The sequence below is a fragment of the Suncus etruscus genome, chromosome 11 (assembly GCF_024139225.1).
Source record: "Suncus etruscus isolate mSunEtr1 chromosome 11, mSunEtr1.pri.cur, whole genome shotgun sequence".
Lineage (NCBI taxonomy): Eukaryota > Metazoa > Chordata > Mammalia > Eulipotyphla > Soricidae > Suncus > Suncus etruscus.
Genome location: NC_064858.1, coordinates 85,176,650 through 85,198,635, shown reverse-complemented (window position 1 = coordinate 85,198,635; position 21,986 = coordinate 85,176,650). Strand labels below are relative to the sequence as shown.

The 21,986-nt window shown below is 45.2% G+C and overlaps 2 protein-coding genes across 3 annotated transcripts in view; one reads left to right on the top strand and one right to left on the bottom strand.

Annotated features, from left to right (window-relative positions):
* The window catches only part of RBMS2 (RNA binding motif single stranded interacting protein 2), an 83,175-nt gene extending 80,199 nt beyond the window's left edge, over nucleotides 1-2,976 (bottom strand). The window contains exon 1 of the mRNA XM_049783005.1: nucleotides 2,920-2,976. Coding sequence (XP_049638962.1) covers nucleotides 2,920-2,976 — 57 coding nt within the window. The remainder of the gene's footprint in view (nucleotides 1-2,919) is intronic.
* A 1,026-nt stretch (nucleotides 2,977-4,002) lies between these two features.
* GLS2 (glutaminase 2) lies at nucleotides 4,003-21,751 on the top strand. Of its 2 annotated transcripts, none has more exons than XM_049783996.1 (18): nucleotides 4,003-4,209; nucleotides 11,594-11,693; nucleotides 12,106-12,227; nucleotides 13,036-13,165; nucleotides 14,105-14,184; nucleotides 14,271-14,434; nucleotides 14,636-14,694; nucleotides 16,993-17,025; nucleotides 17,541-17,599; nucleotides 18,275-18,341; nucleotides 18,486-18,536; nucleotides 19,004-19,180; nucleotides 19,904-20,035; nucleotides 20,128-20,220; nucleotides 20,370-20,431; nucleotides 20,780-20,856; nucleotides 21,116-21,179; nucleotides 21,300-21,751. In XM_049783996.1, exons 1-18 carry the CDS (start codon nucleotides 4,043-4,045, stop codon nucleotides 21,454-21,456), a joined length of 1,794 nt encoding a protein of 597 aa, XP_049639953.1. In that variant the 5' UTR covers nucleotides 4,003-4,042; the 3' UTR covers nucleotides 21,457-21,751. The 2 variants fall into 2 exon arrangements, with proteins under 2 accessions (XP_049639953.1, XP_049639955.1); XM_049783998.1 differs by lacking the exon at nucleotides 4,003-4,209 and adding an exon at nucleotides 4,265-4,413.
* The last annotated feature ends 235 nt before the right edge of the window (nucleotides 21,752-21,986 follow it).

Sequence of the window (21,986 nt, the reverse complement as noted above, 5' to 3'; positions counted from 1 at the left end):
CATGAAAGGCAAACACCTTACCTCCATGCTATCTCTCTGGCCCCTTCTTTTTTTTTTTTTAAGTCTCTTTTTTTACTGGTTACACCACCATTGGCTTATAGTTTTAAACCAATTTAATTAGATTTAACTTTTAAAATCAGAAATCAAAAACATACTCAACCCTGTCAAGTTTTAACTATACCAGACAAGTTCATTCTTCTTGAATAATTTATACTTTACTTAATGTGTAAGGCCTCCCAAATGACTGATTCATGCTCCACTGTCTTGCATAGGCAGCAGTATTGAAGTGAAAGAATTGATTCACAGTTCAAAGTGCATCTGGGGGTTAGTTCTTTTTGCCAAGAATTTTTCTTCTACATGTAATTTTCTTCATTACTCATCTGTTCCTGAATCAAAAAGTACAGAAATAGTATGAGAAAAGAATTACTGATTATAATCAAAGTTAATTTAATAAAACAAGGATAGAAAGGTTTAGGAATGGCTCAGTGGCTAAAAAAAAAATAAGAAGGAAAAAAGAGAAAATCTGCCTAACAAGTGTAAGGTTCTGAGTTGAGTCCTAGTGCCTTCCATTATGTACCTAGCAGTATCTCAGTAGTTGTTTGGGACCCCAAGTACAACAAAATATGACATCTCCAATCAACAGCATCTATATCCCACTTATACAAGGATCCTAAACTAAAGGATACAAATCCCCTAAGACCTTATCATTCCATGCAAATGTGTGTAATTCCTGGTATCATATCATCAATAGAGAAAAAGAAAGAAAGTGCGTATATGGAGGAGCTTAATGAAAAAAGTAATTATTTTATAATGGAATCTGCCTCCAGACAACTCAGTGTTTTATTATATTGTTTCCACACAAAATATGCCCTTTTAGGGATGAGTCATTTCTTTCTTTTGTTTTGTTTTTGGTTTTTTGTTTGTTTGTTTTTTGGGTCACACCCGGCAGCACTCAGGGGTTACTCCTGGCTCTATGCTCAGAAATCGCTCCTGGCAGGCTCAGGGGACCATATGGGATGCCGGGATTCGAACTACCAACCTCCATGCTACCTCTCCGGCCCCCTAGGCATGAGTCATTTCTTGCAATTATTTAATTCAATGGTTAACCGAGAAAGAAAAGGATGATGGACAGAGCCTGTGGTATAGGGCTTGATTCCTGACTGTGGTACTTATTATTAGTCTGGTTATTCAAAGAATTTGTAGTTTCCTCCTCTTCAAAACGGAAATTAAGGATTAAGGACATAGCACAGCAGCAAAACACTTGCATATGTGAGGCCCTAGATTTGATCCTGGCACTGGAAAATAAAATATAATAATAACCAATTTATAAGTTTTTAGAAAGACAAAGTAATATATATGTACATGTATATATATGTTTATGGTTTACACACCATATACACTAGGTAATTACTACTATCTACAGAATTTCTCACTAAAGATGCTATTTAGGAATTGTGAAGATATAGGTGACTGTGCTAGTTACAGTGTTAGTAACAGTTTTGGAACGTGCTAACTCTTCAAATTACTTTCTGTATTTCTTTCCTTTCATCTTAAAACCTTTTTAAAAAATATTTGGGCTGCTCCCGAGAATGCTCAGGGAACCATACAGAGCTGTAAATCCAACCAAGGCCTTCTGCATATAAACAATGTGCCCCAACCCTTTTGTATATAACTTTTGTCCATGAGAAATTGGGGGCAAGCAATTAAGATAGCATAACATTTGAGAGCACTTAATGATTTATACGATGCTAAAAAAAAAAAGAAAAACAAAAAACAAAAAAAAACCTGGGGGCCCGAGAGATAGCATGAAGGTAAGGTGTTTGCCTTTCGTGTAGAAGGATGATGGTTCGAATCCCAGCATCCCATATGGCCCCCCGAGAATGCCAGGGGCAATTTCTGAGCATAGAGCTAGGAGTGATCCCTGAGCACTGCCGGGTGTGACCCAAAAACCAAAAAATAACTAAATAAATAAATAAAAATAAAAACCTGGGGCTGGAGCAGTACAGCAGGGAGGGTGTTTGCCTTGCACATGGTCAACTCTAATTCAATCCCCTGTATACTACATGGATCCCAGGAGTGATTTCCACCTCCAGCAGTGATTCCTGAGTGCAGAGCCATGGGGTCACCCCTGGGCGGGGTCAGATGAGGCCATAAACAAAACAAAAAAATTAAAATGGGAAGGGGCGAGGAGTGAAGGAATGACAAGTTAAATTGGAGGTAATTTAAGGACCTTGATGGAGAATTTTAAGGCACTGTGGTGGTGATGGTGAGAACATGATTTGAGCCATAAATGTTAACACTAGTGTAAACATGTTACCTGAATTACAATTTAAAACTAAAAAGATAGATGGTATACCTGATTGCCATACCCAACTCCCAATACCAAAAAATTATATAAATATATGTGTGTGTATATATAAAAAACATATTATATAATATATGTTAAATTCCTGTGGTGAAGGGATAGTAAAGCGGGTAGGGCGCTTGCTTTCCTTTGCAAACAGCTGACAGAGGTTTGATCCCTAGCATCACATAGGGTTCCCCACCAGGAGAAATCTTAAGGAGTGAGTTCCCCATCTTTCTCCACCACCCCCCAAAAAAATCCCCGTATTAAAAAGAAATATCATCTAAGTCCTACAACCACCAAATAAATATAAAACAAGAATCAAAGCACTGTAAAGGCGCTGCCTCAAGATTCTAAACTAAAGCATCCAGGGGCTCTTTGAGGAATGTGGGCTTCAAGGATTTTTGGGGTGTTTAGGGTCACTCAGCCCCCCAGGCCAGGCTCTGACATGCTTTGGGCCGCCATGGTGTCAGGCAAGGTTCCTCTGGTCACCAAGCGGCCTCCTGAACAGGGTTCACCCTGATCAGAGTGTGGAGAGGTTCCGCTCTCCTCTCTCCTCGGGGTTCCATCGTTACGAAGCTGCCGCGTGCTGCACTTCCACGAGGTCCGTGGTCTTCGAGTTCCACCGCCATGCCTCAGCTTTCCCGCCTTCAGCACTGGCCAGCCGCTGGGGAGGCGGGGTCAGCGCGCAAAGGAGACTCCGCAGGGCCGGGAGATGACCCGCCCCCTTGCTCTCTCATTGGTTAATCTCATTATTTGCTCCGCTCATTTTGTTGGTTTTCCCTCGTGATTGGACGCGAGCATTGTCCATCTTAATATCTAGTCACTGCCCCGTCTCCAGAGCCTCTCGCCACGCCCCCTCAGCCTCTGGACCGTTCCCTCAACTAAATTCTGAGGAAACGGGGTTAACCCAGCCGGCGACTCGCCCCTTTGCTCTCTCATTGGTTAATCTTATTCTTTGCTCCGCCCCTTTTCGTTGGCTTCCCCTCATGATTGGAAGCGAGCGTTGTCCATCTTGATGAATAGTCACACGCCCCCCACTCAGCCTCTGTGCCGTTCCGTCCCCCGAGTTCTAAGAGAACTAACCTAGCCGGAGACCCGCCCCCTTGCCCTCTCATTGGCTAATCTCATTATTTGCTCCGCCCCTTTTGTTGGCTTCCCCTCATGATTGGACGCGAGCGTTGTCATCTTGATATCTACTCACCGCCCTCTTCTCTACCGCCTCTAGCTACGCCCCCCACTTAGCCTCTGGGCCGTGCCCTCACCCGGGTTCTAGGAGAATGAACCCAGCCGGCGACCCGCCCCCTTGCTCTCTCATTGGGCAATCTCATTCTTCGCTCCGCCCCTTTTAGTTGGCTCCCAATGCGATTGGACGCGAGACTTGTCCATCCTGATGCCCAGTCACCGCTCCTCCCCCGCAGCCTCTAGCCACGCCCCCACTCAACCTCTGGGCCATTCCCTCACCTGAGTTCTGAGGGCGAGGGGCTCAAGCAGCCCGACCCCCGAGCACCGCCGGCCCCGCCTCCCGCCCCGCCGCCCCGCCGCCCCGCTCCTCCTTCCCGGCGGCCGGCTCAGTCGGTCCGCGCTTTCCCCGTCCTCGCCTCCGCCGCGGCTCCTCCGCCCCCCTCGGATCCACCGCTGCCCGACTGACGGACGGACGGACGGACTCCGGGTTCCCGGCCCCGCGCGCCCGCGGGGATGCGTTGCATGCGGGCGCTGCTGCAGGCGCTGAGCGGGGCCCGCGGGGCCCCGAGCCGGAGCCCCCTGGTGCTGCTGCGGGGCGGGGGCGGCCGGCATCCCCTCCATGAGGCGGCGGCGCGGGGCCGGGAGACGCCGCGCAGCCACCAGCCGCAGCTGCAGGACCCGTAAGGCTCGCGGGGGGCACGCTCTCTCTCTCTCTCGCTCTCGCTCTCGCTCCGCGCCGCTCGCTCCCTGCTCGCCTCTCGCTCGCCCGCGATGCCTCTGCCCGTCGACCTGGGGCTGTGGGTCCGCCGCGCTCGGGCGGTCAAGTGCCGGCCGCCCGGGAGGGCCTTTGGGCAGGTCGGTCCTCGGGATGGCGCCTGGCCCAGGTGCGTACCGGCCTCGGGGGTGCGTGCGTGCGTGTGCCTCTCGGACCCGAGTCCCGGGGTCGTTGGGACCCTGTAGTTGGGCATTGACTGTGCGATGGGATGATGCGCCTGGATGGATCATGGGTGCGCAGGTCCCGGTGCGGCGTTTGCATGCATGCATCCATCTCTTTAGCAATCTATCCATCTATCTGCCTTGGGTGTTGTGTAGCATTTGCATCCATCCATCCATCATCTATCTATCTATCTATCTATCTATCTATCTATCTATCTATCTATCTATCTATCTATCTATCCATTCATCCATCCATCTATCATCTATCATCTATCTATCCATCCATCCATCTATCTATCATCTATCTATCCATCCATCCATCTATCTATCATCTATTTATCCATCCACCTATCATCTATCTTTATCTATCTATCTATCTTATCTATCTATCTCCATCTGTCTGCCTCGGGTGTTGTGTGTACGTTATCCACGGCCGCAGAATTAAGGTCCATTTTCCAATTGGTCGCTTGGAGGAGGAAGAAGTCAATGGTTAGGGGTTGAAAAAATATATAAACATACGCAGATTTCTGCCCCCCCTCCAAACCCAGCGTCAGTCCAAGCCGTTATTCGCGCTGCTCCGGCTCCCTGATTTCAAAAGGATGTCATGGGGCTGCTGCACCTCTTAGATCATCACCCCCCCCAGAATCTTAAGGGATAGCCTCTTTTGTTTGAGAGGGATTTGGAGCTGTACTGGAAATTCTGTTCTCCCCTGAAGTCAATATAGATAAATACCCAAATAGCACCCCGCTTCATTATAGCAGGAAATGGAACAGGAAATGGACCATTAGCCTGTCATTGACATCTGCTGAGGACATTCAGAAAGATACCGTAGTCCAATAGTCAAGTAGCCAAATAGCATTACCTCTCCACCACTAGAATGATAGCTAAAGGGCCAGTGAGGGATTACTGATGAATATTATTGCGCTGTAATTTTCCATTAAACCTCTTCTCCAGGAGACACAGAGCATAAACTTTCAAGAACAAGCCCTATTCTCTCCTACCCTAGATAATCACCACGGGAGAAATGGTGGTAGAATAGATAACGAAGATTTAATCTCTCTCATGCTCCTAACCTTCGTTGGATGGGGGAACAAGATTCTCTCTCTCTCTCTCTCTCTCTCTCTCTCTCTCTCTCTCTCTCTCTCTCTCTCTCTCTCTCACTCTCTCCTCTCTCTCACTCTCTCACTCCTCTCTCTCTCTCTCTCTCTCTCTCACACACACACACACACACACACACACACACACTTTTGCCTAATGGAGTCAGGTGATGGAATGTTTTTAGAAACCTTGCTCCAGCCTTTATGGAAAACAATATGTAGAGTCCTCAAAAAAATAGAAATTGAACTCCCATATGATCCAACAATACCACTCAGAGAGATATACCCTAGGAACACAAAAACACAATACAAAAATGCCCTTTGCATGCCTATATTCATTGCAGTGCTATTCACAATAGTCAGAATCTAGAAACAGCCCAGATGCCTGACAACAAATGAGTGGCTAAAGAAACTGGTACATAAACACAATGGAATACTTTGCAGCCACCAGGAAAAATGAAGTAATGAAATTTTCCTATACATGGGTGGAAATGGAAATTATTGTGCTGAGTGAAATAAATCAGAGGGAGAGAGATAGACACAGAATAATCTCACTCATCTATGGATTTTAAGAATAATAAAAGACATTGTTGTAATACCCAGAGAAAATAGAGATGAGGGCTGGAAGGACTGGCCACAGTATGAAGCTTACCACAAAGAGTTGTGAGTTCAGTTAGAGAAATAACTACACTGACATCTATCATGACAATGGTAGTGAGTGAGAGAAATAGAATACAGGCAAAGGGAGGAGGGAAATGGGAGGCACTGGTAGTGGGAATGTTACACTGGTGAAGGGGTTGTTCTTCTTTATAGCTAAAACCCAACTACAAACATGTTTGGAATCTTGGTGCTTAAATAAATATTAAAAAAAATAACTTTGCTCTTCCAACTAGCTGTACTCCAGGACCCTTGGCTAATTATTGAGGAGTAGGGGTCTGCGTATGTGAGGTGCAAGGTACCAAAGAGAATGCCCTGAGTTTCAGTCTGTTGTGTTTTTCCCCCCACTCTTAAATTTTCTTAGAGTATCAAGAAAAATAAAAAGCATTAAAGTTTATTAATATTATAATATGAAACTATATAAGCAAAAATAGGAATATAGTATTCATAATTTCTGTGACTTCACTTGTTCATTTGTGAATAGCTTTCAAGATTATTGAATATATGAGGTTTTGTTGTTTTGGTTTATTTTGGAGTGCCACACCTGGTGGCACTCAGGAGTTACTTTTGGCTCTGTGCTCAAACATAAATCCTGGTGGGATCAGGCAAATGTTCAACCAGCTGTGCTATCACTCCAGTCCCAAGGTATTGTTATTTTAATGGCTTCCATTTTGCCATTTGATTCCATTGAGGTACCATAATTTATTTAACCAGACTTCAGTTTGTGTATTTGTTCAATAATAATTCAAGGAGCTGGAGTGATAGCACAGCACATGCAGTCAATCCAGGACAGATGGTAGTTCAAATCCCAGCATCCCATATAGTCCCCTGTGCCAGCCAGGAGCTATTTTTCTTTTTTTTTTAGCCAGAAGCTATGTCTGAGCACAGAGCTAGGAGTAACCCCTGAGCACCTCTGGGTGTGACCCCAAAACAAAACAAAACAAAAATTATTCAATTGCTTAATTTTCCCCAGAGAGATGTCATCAATACCTTGTATATAGTCTTCTTAGTGATAGTTTTTGAATAGAAGAGCAAAGACATGCTAGTATTTTCTCTATTTTTAAACAGATGTAATCATACCATATAATTGCTTTGCACTTTGCTTTCCCCCTTTGAAACTTTATTGTAGATTAATGCATATCTGGGTTCATGCAGTGTTTTTAGGCTATGATACATTATACATTCAGTAATGTATTAGTTTCTCTCTTTGCTTCCAGAGACCAGTTCCTTCCAGTTTCCATGTATTTTCCTTCTTGAGTTATTTCTGAGATAACTTTTTCCCCCTCCTGTTTTCTGCCTTCAGAGATCCTCTTCTCTGTAGACACCTGTCTCATGACGACTGGATTTTCTTTTCTTTTTTTTCTTTTTTTTTTTTTGGTTTTTGGTTTTTGGGTCACACCTGGCAGCACTCAGGGGTTACTCCTGGCTCCACGCTCAGAAATCGCTCCTGGCAGGTTCAGGGGACCATATGGGATGCCAGGATTCGAATCATCGACCTTCTGCATGCAAGGGAAACACCTTACCTCCATGCTATCTCTCTGGCCCCACGACTGGGTTTTTTAGAAACAGGAAAACTCCCTTTCTCCTAGTGCTCCTCCTGGTCTGAACATACACATGACCTGGTTTATGCAAAACTGCTTCAATCTCTCTCTCTCTCTCTCTCTCTCTCTCTCTCTCTCTCTCTCTCTCTCTCTCTCTCTCTCTCTCTCTCTCTCTTTCTGTCTCTGTCTCTGTCTGTCTGTCTGTCTGTCTGTCTGTCTCTCTCTCTCTCTCTCTCTCTCTCTCTCTCTCTCTCTCTCTCTCTCTCTCTCTCGTCTTCAGCTGGAAGACATATGCTCTACCTCAGAGCCACATCCCCAGCAGTTCTAGAATATTTTGTTGTTGTTGTTTTCTTTTGTTGTTGGGTTGAAGGATGGTTATGCCACATGTGACCGTGCTCAGGGCTTACTCCTGGCTCTTTTGGGGGACTAGATGTTATACTTGCAAAGCAAGTACCTTAACCCTGTACTTCTCTATTACCCCATTAATGCTTCTTTTTTGGGAGGGGGCACACCTGACGGCACTTAGGGGTTACTCCTGGCTCTGCTCTCAGAAATCGCTCCTGGCAGGCTTGGGGACCATATGGGATGCTGGGGATTAAACTCGGTCTGTCTCAGGTTGGTAGCACGCAAGGCAAATAACCTACCGCTATGTTATCACCCCTGCTTTTTATTTTTTTTATTTTTTATTTATTTTTATTTTTTTTAGTTTTTGGGCCACAGCTGGCATTGCTCAGGGGTTACTCCTGGCTGTCTGCTCAGAAATAGCTCCTGGCAGGCACGGGGGACCATATGGGACACCGGGATTCGAACCAACCACCTTTGGTCCTGGATCGGCTGCTTGCAAGGCAAACGCCCCTGTGCTATCTCTCCGGGCCCCTATTTTTAAAGCATTATTTCAATAGAGAAAGTACTCTCATATACTAAACTCAATAGATAATATTTTATTTATACATATGATTTAAAACTTAAAATATACCCGAAAAATACTGCAGAAAGTATCCTTTCTGCTTCTTTTGCCCAGTACCTATTTCATCTCCACAGAAGGAGAAAGTCAGTTCCTTATATATCCTTCCAGAAATACCTTATGCTTGAGCAAACATGTTTTCCTTTTGCGGGCCCGGAGAGATAGCACAGGGGCGTTTGCCTTGCAAGCAGCCGATCCCGGACCTAAGGTGGTTGGTTCGAATCCTGGTGTCCCATATGGTCCCCTGTGCCTGCCAGGAGCTATTTTTGAGCAGACAGCCAGGATTAACCCCTGAGCACTGCCAGGTGTGGCCCAAAAAAACAAAAAAAAATAAAGAATTCTTCATTGTGATCTCCTCCTCCTCCTCCTCTCCCTTCTCCTTCCCTCTTTCCCCCTCCTTTCCTCTCTTAACATTCTCCTCCTCACCCTCCTCCCCTTCTTCCTCCGCCTCCTCCCCCTTCCTCACCCACCGAAGCTCCAGACCTCCCTCCCTTCCTGACCCTTCCTGACTCCCTCCCTAAAAAGGAAGAAAAAAAAAAAAAGAATTCTTCATTTTATGAAGACCCACAGTATGCCCAGAACTTAGCTGAATTCTAGGCGAGCGAGAGAGAGAGAGAGAGAGAGAGAGAGAGAGAGAGAGAGAGAGAGAGAGAGAGAGAGAGAGAGAGACCTAAACGAAGCAAGAGAGATTCTTTTATCAATGAGATGGTGTATTGTGCCATACCAGCATATAAGCAATATCTAAGGGTTAGAGATGGTTTTAGAGTTTTTGACATTTGATTTTCACAATCAAGGATAAACAGTACAATGCCAAGTGAAAGAGGAGAAAGAGGTCATTCCATGCAGAAATTACAACTTAAGCAACTGCCAGAAGCCTGACCCATTTAAAGAGCTACTTATGACCAACTGTAACTGGACTTAAGTATGTGCATATGTTTGCACACATGTGCAGAGGTGGAACATAATGGAAGAAAAGAAAGAAATCTTAGCAAGTTAGATTTTTGGGGGGAGTGGGGCTGAGGGTTCTACCCAGTGATGCTCAGAGCTCATTTTTTTGGCCCTTCATTCAGGAATCACTCCTGGCAGTTCTTGAGGGGACCATAGGATGCTAGGTATCAAACTTGGGTAGGATATATGCAGTCACCCTGACCACTGTATTATCTCTCCAGCCCCAAATCTTAGCAAGTTTTATAGGTGTTAAATATCCTATCAAGAAATAAAACTCAAGGGGCCAGAGAGATAGCATAGTAGTAAGGCATTTGCCTTGCACACAGCCAACCTTGGACAGACCTGGGTTTGATTCCCGGCATCCCATATGGTCTCCTGAGCCTGCAAGGAGTGATTTCTGAGCACAGAGCCAGGAGTAATCCCTGAGTACCGCCAGGTGTGGCCAAAAAAACAAAAACAACAATAACAACAACAACAACAAAAATAATAATACTTGAGCCAGAGAGATAGTATGGCTGTAGAGCACATGTCTTGCATTTGTCCAACCCAGCTTCAATTCCCAGCACCAGAGAGGAATGATCCCCTACATCACCAGGAATGATCCTGAGTGTAGAGCCAGGACTAAGCCCTGAGCATCTTTGGATGTAGCCAAAAAATCACAGAGGGAAGGAGAGAAGGAAGGAGGGAAAAAAGGGAGGGAGGGAAGGAAAGAGAAAGAGAGAAAGAAAGGAAGAAGTTGAATACCAATGAATACCAATCGAATACCTTCTTTGTTTCAATTTTCTTGGGACATTTCTTGTTTCTTTATATCTTGTATATTAGAGAAATCATTATGTGTCAGTAATTCTTCCTCTAACTTCACTCAGCATGATACTCTGCAAATCACTCCATGGAGCAGCAAATTGTACTGCATTACGTATAACTGAGTAATATCCCATTATGTGTATTACCATATTTTCTTTATCAAGCATTTATTCTTGGATACTTGTGTTGTGTAACCAAATGCTATTTTAATTAAGCTCACATCACTATGTGAAGAAAGACATTAACTGCCTCATAATTTACAGATGAGGAAGCAGGTTCAGCAATATTGAATAATCTGACTTCTATACATATAAAGGGGAAATATTTGTTCTTTTTACTGTATTATATTAGCATAGGCCTCAAACTATGGCCCGCGGGCCACATATTGTATTTATTCCCATTTTGTTTCTTTACTTCTAAATAAGATATATGCAGTGTGCATAGAAATTTGTTCATAATTTTTGTTTTTACTATAATCTGGCCCTCCAACAGTCTGAAGGACAGTGAACTGGCGCCCTGTTTAAAAAGTTTGAGGACCCCTGGCATAGGGGAAAGGGAAACTAGAGGATGAATTTGAGATATGTTATAGAGGTGGATTTATTCGGTATTGGTTGTCTAACAGCCCATAATTAAGGCATGGGAATTATCCAAATGGTTCTACATTTCCAGCGGGGCACCAGGTGAGAGCTAATGCTATTAACTTCAATGGAAGTTAAAGGAAAAGAGGTAAATTGACCTGGGGTTTGGATGTGTTGAGTTTGCAGTTCCTGTGGAACATCTAGAAATTGAATTGTGTAGTGAGCAACCAGAAATAAAGATCTGAACTTTGGTTAGAGAGTAAGATTTAGGACTTTTGGGGACTGGGTCAGTAGCCAAGTACTTAGTTGCCTTGTATGTGTGAATCCCTGGGTTATATCCCAGCACACCACACACATAAGTACAAAAATAATTTTCAAGATAGATGTGAAGAGTTAGAATTACAGGAATAGAGCAGATAGTTCAGAGCAGAGGCATGGAATGAGAATGTCTACCTACTTGGCAAGCCCATGTTCCAAGAGGAGGAACAGGGAGCAGTACTCAAGTTCTTGCCCTCCTCCCCATCTCTGCCCCCAAACAGTGAATCATCAGAGAGTGGCATGCTGTCTCGCCTGGGTGACCTGCTCTTCTACACTATTGCTGAGGGACAGGAACGAATCCCTATCCACAAGTTCACTACTGTAAGTTGCTTCCTTCCTATTCAGAGCATCAATTATTCAGTACCTTGGAAAAGTGGGAAAGGCGGCAAATGGGCACTATGTGAGGATGAAGGATATAGATGATAGCAAATGTCTAGGCTGAGGAGTCAGGCCCACCCCATGAAACCTAACTCAACCCATCTTCCTGGTTTCAGACTTTTACAAAAGGGGTTCAGAAACAAGTTGCTTTTATGAAAAAAAAAGGGGGGGGAGGGAAGAATGCCAGGCTTCACCCTCAAAAGTGCTCTATTACCTCCGGTCTCAGTCTCCAAATCCACTATTCAACATATTATAATAACTGAGGTCAAGCTAATTTTTGTTCATTAGGGAAGATTATTAGGACATGTTACTGTCCTTGCAGCACACTTCACCTGGCTTTTTCATCCCTCTAAAGGCATTGAAGGCCACAGGACTGCAGACGTCAGATCCCCGGCTCCGGGACTGCCTGAGCCAGATGCGCCACATGGTTCGAGAGTCCAGCAGTGGTGGCCTCTTGGACCGAGAACTCTTCCAAAAGTGAGGGCCCTAGAATCAAGGGCACTACTCTCAAATCTGTGCCATGAATGCAGACTCTTAACAGTGGGGAGTGATCTTAGGGATTGGCTAATTCATCCTTTTTTTTTTTTCATTTTATTGTTTGTCCTACAAGTTGAATACATATTCATTATAAAAAATTCAAATAAGGGGCCGGAGAGATAACATGGAGGTAAGGCGTTTGCCTTTCATGCAGGAGGTCATCGGTTCGAATCCCGGCATCCCATATGGTCCCCCGTGCCTGCCAGGAGCAATTTCTGAGCCTGGAGCCAGGAATAACCCCTGAGCACTGCCGGGTGTGACCCAAAAACCACACACACACACACACACACAAAAATTAAATAATATAGAAATACATGTTCTCCATTCCTTCTCTCCTCAACCCACTTCCTTTTTCTAGAAGTAAACACTTATCAGATTAATGGGAATCTTCAAAATAATGTCCTATGCATATCATACCTATAAGGTTATATGCAAATTACATGAGTTTGGATTTCTAAAATATAAAGGTGACCTACTATAAAAATATTTTATTTGGGTATTATTTTTCTCATATCCCCAAACACTTTTTTTTAGGATCTCTTTTCATATCATTCCAGCCCCTCATGTTATAGGCAAAGAAGCCTAATACCCAGAAAGAGAATGTGACATACCAATGGTCACACAACTAATGATCCCAAGCCCTGATGACCACTGACCACTCACACCTTTATTCCTAAAATCCATGGCTCCAGAGTGAGTCACAGCTGCATCTCTCCAGTCCCCTAATCCAATCGTATCTGGGATCCAGGTGTGTGAGCAGCAACATTGTGCTCCTGACCCAGGCATTCCGAAAGAAGTTTGTCATTCCTGATTTTGAGGAGTTCACGGGCCATGTGGATCGCATCTTTGAGGATGCCAGAGAGCTCACTGGAGGCAAAGTGAGGGCCAGGGGACTAAGGGAGGGGCAAGGGATCTGGGCCAGATAAACCTTGCTTCTTGGCGATTTCCTGGGGCTGGGAATCCAATGAATGAGCAAAACCTCTAAAAATTGGGATTTTATGTATTTCTATAACATGTAATTTCTAGAGCAGGCAAGGGAACTAGGTTTGTTTGTTTTTTAATGGGGACAATTACATAAGGATTCAATGGAACTTTTCTAAAGGAAACCTATACATGTAATGGAGCCAAAGAACTAAAAGGCAAAATTACCCCAAAATTACCTTCCCCCCCCCCCTTTGTTTATCTTCCATGGGCTTTAATGTCATCCCTACAGATGTGAGGCTATGGAAAGATAAGACCTTATAACTTAAGGCTTTGGTACCAGGGGTCCTCAAACTTTTTAAACAGGGGGCCAGTTCACTGTCCCTCAGATCATTGGAGGGTCTGACTATAGTAAAAACAAAACTTATGAACGAATTCTTTTTTTTTTTTTTTTTTTTTTTCGGTTTTTGGGCCACACCCTGTGACGCTCAGGGGTTACTCCTGGCTATGCGCTCAGAAGTTGCTCCTGGCTTGGGGGACCATACGGGACGCCGGGGGATCGAACCGCGGTCCGTCCAAGGCCAGCGCAGGCAAGGCAGGCACCTTACCTCTTGCGCCACCGCCCGGCCCCGTGAACGAATTCTTATGCACACTGCATATATCTTATTTTGCAATGAAGAAACAAAACAGATACAAATACAATATGTGGTCCGCGGGCCATAGTTTGAGGACCACTGGATCATACTGAGAAAGACAGGCAGAAAAGAACCACATTTCCCTGCAGAAGACAGACTCTGAGCTTTTTATCTAAAAGATTCTCATGATTCTGAGACCTAGCTCTGTTTTTTTCTCCACGTTCACATCTCTGTTCTGTTTTCTATATCCACTATACTCAGGTAGCTGCCTATATCCCGCAGCTGGCGAAGGCAAATCCAGAGTTATGGGGCGTCTCTCTGTGCACTGTGGATGGTCAGCGGTGAGATGCAGGGTGAGAAGAAGGGGAGGTTTGACACAGGGACAGAACAAAGGCTGACCCCTGTCATGACTCCTGTCCACCTCCAGGCACTCTGTGGGCCACACAAAGATTCCCTTCTGCCTGCAGTCCTGCGTGAAGCCCCTCACCTATGCCATTTCCATAAGTACCCTAGGCACGGACTATGTGCACAGATTTGTGGGCAAAGAACCCAGTGGACTTCGCTACAACAAGCTCTCCCTCAATGAGGAAGGTGAGCCACTCTGGGGTTCAGGCAAGATTCTAAACTGCCCCTTCTCTTTATTTCCCACTCTTCCACTCTACTTCCTGATCATCCCTGTCATCCCCTCATTTCCAGCAAAGAGATCTTTCTTGTGTAGTCTGCCAAGTGGGTAGGCTATAAAGGAAGTTCTGCTCAGTGGCTAATAAGACTGCACGATTTATATTTCCCCAGGCATCCCTCATAACCCCATGGTCAATGCTGGTGCCATTGTTGTGAGCTCCTTGATCAAGGTCAGTGTTACCCTAGTCTTTTGGAAGGTACTGTTCTCTAAACCCCTGATTCCCATATTCCATATTCCGTATATCTACCCAGCTCTTCAGGAACACCCTTGATTTCTTTGAGAGACCCCAAAGGCACCTGAGAACACTGTTGGAAGTGCTTATAGTGAAGATGTTAGTGAAAGGAATATGGGGCTGGAGAACTCAGTGGATTGGAGTTTGGGTTTCAGATGAAACTCCTAAGCACCAAGCCAGCAATAGCCCCTGAGCACCTCCAGGTGTGAAACAAAAGCAAATACAAAAAAGTAACTTCCCTCCATCATGAGTCTGAGGCCTAGAGTTGCCTGGACCTTAGAGAAGTGAGCTGTTCCTGACCCCTGCCTAGGATCAAGGATCAGATACGACATATAGGGGGAGGACAGTGCTATTAGACACTGATTGGCTGCCTCTGGGTGTGGGACGCAAGGAAGGGTGAATGGCCAGACTAGGGCAGCTATTCACGTCACCTGAACTGCAAGGTGGCCTTGAGCAAAGGTGTCAGGCTGGCCCATCAGCTGTAGGTCTCCCAGCTCTTGAGCAAGAGCCTGAGAGCAGTAAGGGCAGAAACACTCTGGAGCCAATCACAGCCCCTCCTGAGGAAGGTGGTGTTAGGAACCCTTCCCCCAAGAACTCAGGTGTCAGAGTCCCTGTGATGTTGACTCTAGTTGACACAAGCAGGAAGCAATGAGTGGGGGTGGATGGGAAGACCAGGCTCAGTCTCTCCCCTTATTCTAGGGTGGTTTTAGCTGCAAGCCTATAACCTAAAACCCATTTTATCCTATTCCCAGCTAGGCTATTGACCTTTATATAATCATTTAGTAATTGGTATGATCAGTACAAATTGATGTAATTGAATATCATGCATAGCAGACACTTGTCACTCTTTGTTGTTTTTGGAGGCCATGTCCAGCAGTGCTCAGGACTTACTCCTGGCTCTGTGCTCAGGGATAACTCCTGGTGAGACTTGGGGGCTCATATGGAGTGCTGGAGATCAAACAGGTCAGGTCAGCTCTGTGCAAGGCAAATACTCTAACTACTATACTATTCCTCAGGCCTCCCAACTTGTCACTCTTGGAGAGAGTAATAGGAGTCATGGATAAGAGTAAGATTCCGGGGCCGGAGAGATAGCATGGAGGGTAAGGAGGGTAAGGCATTTGCCTTTCATGCAGAAGGTCATCGGTTTGAATCCCGGCATTCCATATGGTCCCCCGAGCCTGCCAGGAGCGATTTCTGAGCATAGAGCCAGGTGTAACCCCTGAGTGATGCCAGGAGTGACCCAAAAAAAAAAAAAAAAAAAAAAAAAAAGAGTAAGATTCCACGGCCAGAGAGATAGCATGGAGGTAAGGCATTTATTTGCCTTGCATGCAGAAAGTTGGTGGTTCAAATCCTGGCATCCCATATGGTCCCCTGAACCTGCCAGGAGCAAAATCTGAGCATAGAGCCAGGAGTAACCCCTGAGCACTGCTGGGTGTGACCCAAAAACAAACAAACAAAAAAAAGAGTAAGATTCCAGCCTGGGGTATAATGAGTGGGGATGGAGATTAGCAGAAGCAATGGGGATGGGTTTGGTGACAAGATTGGAATTAGAAAAGAAAAAAAAAAAAAAAAAAACAAGTGAGAGTCAGGGATGAGAGCTGGAATTGAGAATGGGACTGGAGTGAGACTTAGGATGGGTGAGGCTCTTAAGATGAGGTGCAAAAAAAAAAAAAAAAAAAAAAGATGAGGTGCACAGGGGCCGAAGAGTAGCATAGAGGCAGGGTGTTTGCCTTGCATGCAGAAGGACGGTGGTATCCCATATGGTCTCCCGAGCCTGCCAGGAGCGATTTCTAAGTGTAGAGCCAGGGTAAATCCTAGGCACTGCCAGGTATGACCCAAAATCCAAAAACAAACAAACAAACAAACAAAAAAGATGAGGTGCACAATACAAAGGTTCCCATTGTTTTAAGAAAAAAGGTTGGGCTGGGAAAGATAGCACAGTGGCGTTTGCCTTTCAAGCAGCCGATCCAGGACCAAAGGTGGTTGGTTCGAATCCCGGTGTCCCATATGGTCCCCCGTGCCTGCCAGGAGCTATTTCTGAGCACCGCCGGGTGTGACCCAAAAACAAAAAACAAAAAAAAAAGAAAAAAGGTCAACTGTAAAATATAACATATTCCATGTTCCCAGTAACACTTTAACTCAACTAGGTTCTCCTGACACTCTTTTCATTCTTATATAAGACTAGTGAGGAGGGGAAAAATAAAAACTAACGTAGGTCTTATTATCTCTCTGCAGATGGACTGTAACAAAGCCGAGAAGTTTGACTTTGTAAGTTCTCTTGCTACTCAGCCCTGGACAGCTTTTCTCCATGGCATGTTTCTCTTCAGATGGCATGCATATGGGTTAAGGTCATAAGCTTTCACACAGTTAAACCTAGCGTTAATCCCCTTCAGTCCACATGGGACCTTATCACTGCTAGGAGTGATAAGTGAACAGAGCCAGGAGTAAGCCCTGAGCACTGCTGGATGTGGCCAACACCCCTCTCCCAAGGCAACTCCAAGGACGGGGACCCTGTCCCCAAACGTGGCGTGCCCTGACAATGCTAGGCCTGGGGATGAGTTCAGAGTGGGGGTTCAGGTGGCCTGCATAGCTCTATCTTACTTTAGTAAATGTCTTAGTCTTCTTCCAGACATCTCCCAGTGGTGGGGATCAGCTGGCTTCTAGAGGGAAGCCTCCTAAAGTCCTGTGTGTAAGGAATGAAGAGTTCAAAAGGGCTAATCAACCTACTATGTGGTTAGTGTGGCTCTTCTCTTATATGCCCTCCCACATTCCTTCTCTTTCAGGTGTTGCAATTTCTGAACAAAATGGCTGGGAATGAATACATGGGTTTCAGCAATGCCACGTAAGGACTTGTTCAGAAAATTGGCTAAATGTCCTGTGGTGTGTTCATGTGATGGAGGGAGATGATAGACTTAGGAAAATTCTGAGTGGAACTTTGGCTGCTGAATTTTCTCTGAGCTTCTTCAGTGACATTTATTTTGTAAAAAGAAGTTATTCTATTTCTACTAGTTATATGAGCCTCACAAATGAGGCTCTGTGAGATTTGTGCTTAGGCCCTTCCTTGCAGCCCTTTCAAAACCAAACAGAATTTCACCAGGTTTTCTAGAGATGACTAGACAAGCTTAGGTATTTGATTTTTTGCACTTTACAATAAATTTTCCTTGTGTTTACTCAGGCTCCTAAATTTTTTGTAGTAAAACTGTAAGAATTTATAATGGGGGCCAGAGAGATAGCACAGTGGTAGGGCATTTGCCTTGCAAGCAGCTGATCCTGGATAAACAGTGGTTCGAATCCCGGCATCCCATATGGTCCCCATGCCTGCCAGGAACGATTTCTGAGTGCAGAGCCAGAAGTAACCCAAAAACAAAACAAAACAAAAAAAAGATTATAAAGGAATTGATTTAATTTGGCATGTATGATATAGTTGTCTCTCTCAGAAAAAGTATTCACCCTATCCTTCTCCAGTTTCTCATATTTACCCCTTAAGTGTCAAGTACTAAATTGGTATTTTCTTCAGATTTCAGTCAGAGAAGGAAACAGGGGATCGAAATTATGCCATCGGCTATTATCTAAAAGAGAAGAAGGTACTGTAAAGCCTCATCAAGTACTGGGGACTTTTGTAGCTGGTGAAGGGCAATCTGTATTGGGGCCTTTGACTGGGAACCTGATTATGATGGGGAACTGCTATGGCCTCAAAAAGCCAAGCTTTTCCCTCTTCTTCCTGGCAGTGCTTTCCAAAGGGGGTGGACATGATGGCTGCACTTGACCTCTACTTCCAGGTAAGCAAACACTATCCAGCTCAGGGTTGAAGGCACACAGCACAAAGCTCAACTGGCTCCAACCCAGAAGAGACATTCCTGGTACTCTTTAGAAACATAGGGGGCTAACTATGTCCAACCCAGTCATCACAATATTATCAACAACAGTGAAGGGAGGAACCAGAGATACAAAAATATAAATAACTGGAGGAAAGGAGGCTGAGACAGCAGATAGGGCACTTTCTTGCCTGCAGCTGACGGGTTTGATCTTAAGCATTTTATTATGGTCCCATGAGCCCTCCAGGAATATAGCCAGGAGTAACTCTCAAGCACTGCTAGGTGTGGCCATAAAAGCAAAACAAAAAGCCTGAGGTAAGATAAAAAAGGAAACAGCACCAGAACTGAAGTTCGGATGTTCAAATGAAGATGCCAGGAAAGTGTCATGTCCAGATCCACATCACACCCTCACCTCTGCCATGTCTCCACAGCTATGCTCCGTGGAAGTCACCTGTGAATCAGGCAGTGTCATGGCAGCCACACTGGCCAATGGTGGGATCTGCCCCATCACAGGCGAGACTGTGTTGAGCGCTGAAGCAGTGCGTAGCACCCTCAGCCTCATGCACTCCTGCGGCATGTACGACTTCTCAGGCCAATTCGCCTTCCATGTGAGTGCTGTGGGCCTGCTCTCCACTTGCCACAAGCCCAGTGCCCAAAAGATGACATAGACATTCTGAAGGCAGACAGGGGGAAGCTTATTCCCACAGCTCACCCACACATTCAGCTTCCAACCAGGCAATTAGGCAAAGAATCATCAGACACATCAAGTCCCTCAAACTTATAAACATGCTGCTGTACTGTTCTGTTCTCCTTTGTCTTGCTCTTTCTCCGCCTCAGCTTAAAGCTCTCTTCCAGAGGCTTTTCTGTCCCTCTATCTCGTGGGCCCTCTTTCTCTCTATATTATCACCAGCTACATCTTTTCCTCTGTTTTACAACAGCTATAATGATGCTTTTGCTATGATTTTTGTCTGCTTCTTTGCTGACCTAGTTCACGCTTTTCTTCTACCAGAAAAATGTAAGTTAGGTGAGACACTCTGGCCTAACTCAAGCACAGCATCAGGCAGAGTAAAATCTCAGGAAATATTTTCTTCCTGAAGTCTTTCATTCAAGTGGGGGAGGGAGGTAAGAAGAGGCTGAGGAACAAGTGAACAAGGAACAAGTGAGGTTGTGTTTGTCCATGCTGTTGTTTGGGCCACTCACCCAGTGGCTCTAGTCTGTCGTGTGTACACTGGTGGTAGTCTGTGGGTATAGGTGGTGACCACTGGACTCATTACCTCTTAATTCAGATTGGGAGCACTTCTAGCCCATGTTGTTTGAACTTCATCCCCTAGGTGGGCCTACCAGCTAAGTCAGCTGTGTCTGGAGCCATCCTGCTAGTGGTACCCAATGTCATGGGAATGATGTGTCTGTCACCTCCGCTGGACAAGCTAGGGAACAGCCATAGGGGCATCAATTTCTGCCAGGTAAGTGACTCTGAATGTTTTGAATTCAACAAAGCAATTTGATCTAAGTACAAAGTAAATCATTAAATCATCACTCTAATTTATAATTGTAGAAGTTGGTGTCTCACTTCAATTTCCACAACTATGACAACTTGAGGCACTGTGCTCGGAAATTAGACCCACGGCGTGAAGGGGGAGAAGTTCGAGTAAGAAAAACCCCAGGTGGCTTCGGGAAATGCTTCCAAATAGACTTAGCACCGACCCCTCTGCAGTCTCCTTGCCTAATAGGGCAAAGCTGGAAACGGGTGGGTTCAAAGTCACAGTTAATCTCAGGTGTGTATGATTTGTTTTCCAGAACAAGTCCGTGGTGAATCTTTTGTTTGCTGCCTATAGTGGAGATGTCTCAGCTCTTCGAAGGTACTTTCATTATGAGTGTCTGCAATGTACTAGAACTTAATTATAGGAACCAGTTTTAACCTGAGCATTAACAGTTCTAAGATGGGTAAGGACCTGGTCAATTGAATTAACTAACATAATATATATGCTGGGCGCCCACCACAGTTAGGTAGTGGTATTGCTAGGAATATTATACTCCAATCTTGGTTGAAGGCATAAATCCTCTCTGGGCACACAAAGGGATTAACTACAGGCCCAATCAATCTGAAGATTTCTTTCGGGAACCCATCCAGTGTGACCAGTTTCAGAAACGACACTAGTGACTCCAGGGTGATCTGGGTAATGCCAGATGCTTTCCACCATCCTCAGGTTTGCTTTGTCAGCCATGGACATGGAACAGAAAGACTATGACTCCCGCACAGCCCTGCATGTTGCTGCAGCTGAAGGTATCTGATGACTAGAAGGGGAGCAGATCCTAAGACACCCTCCACCCCGATCTCTTCTATCAAGAGAACTCTATTGTAAATGTCCCTGGCAGCTACTAGTTTTGTCCATATAGATGCCTTTTGGTTCCCTGCTTTCAATGGGTACTAATGGGAACAAAGTGGGAAACAGCTGCCTCATCTTCCCTCCAATCCCTTTCTGGTTCAAGACTCCAGCTGCCAAGGTTCTATACCCTTCTTTTCCTTCTCCCCCTATCTCTAGGTCACATGGAGGTTGTTAAATTCCTGATTGAGGCTTGCAAAGTGAATCCTTTTGTCAAAGACAGGTGAGTCGGATCAGGCTCTGAGGATGCAGCGTCTTCACTGCCGTGCAGCCACCACAGTGATATAGACAACCATGACATTCTCCATGTCTTCTCTGCCTGATCACGGCCATTGTCTTTTAGGTGGGGCAACATTCCTCTGGACGACGCTATGCAGTTCAATCACACGGAGGTGGTAAAGCTGCTTCAAAACTACCAAGACTCCTACACACCCTCAGAGTCTCATGCTGAGGCAGCAGCTGAGGTCCTATCCAAAGAGAACTTAGAGAGCATGGTGTGAGCCTGGGGCCCATGCAATCCCTGCTCAAAAAGCATGAGCTGGCCACATACTTAACCTATTACCACCAAACATGCTATGGAGCATCACACTGCTTCAGTGAGGGCAAAACTTAGGCCAGTGCTTTGAGAGTAAAACTACCCGCATTCCCTTGGCAAAAGTATAGAGAAGTGCCTCAATGGACACCTGTAATAGAACTACTGTGGAGCCTGTGGGCTGCTTGGAACTATAGCCTATGGCTTGGCCCACTCACACCACCCCAGGTCTTTCCCCAGATCTCTTTTCCCTGAAGAAACCATCTAGATCAGGGGTCTCAAACTTGTTTGCGGCCCTCCGTACAACATTTTGTGGCCCTGCCCTAGAGGAATCTTTTTTTGTTTTGTTTTAGTTGTTTGGGTCACACCCCCCAATGTTCAAGGCTTACTACTGACTTTGCACTCAAGGATCACCCCAACGTTGCCTCCTGCGGCCCGCAGGTAAATTGAGTTTGAGACCCCTGATCTAGAAGGGAGATGGACACGTTGGTGAATAGT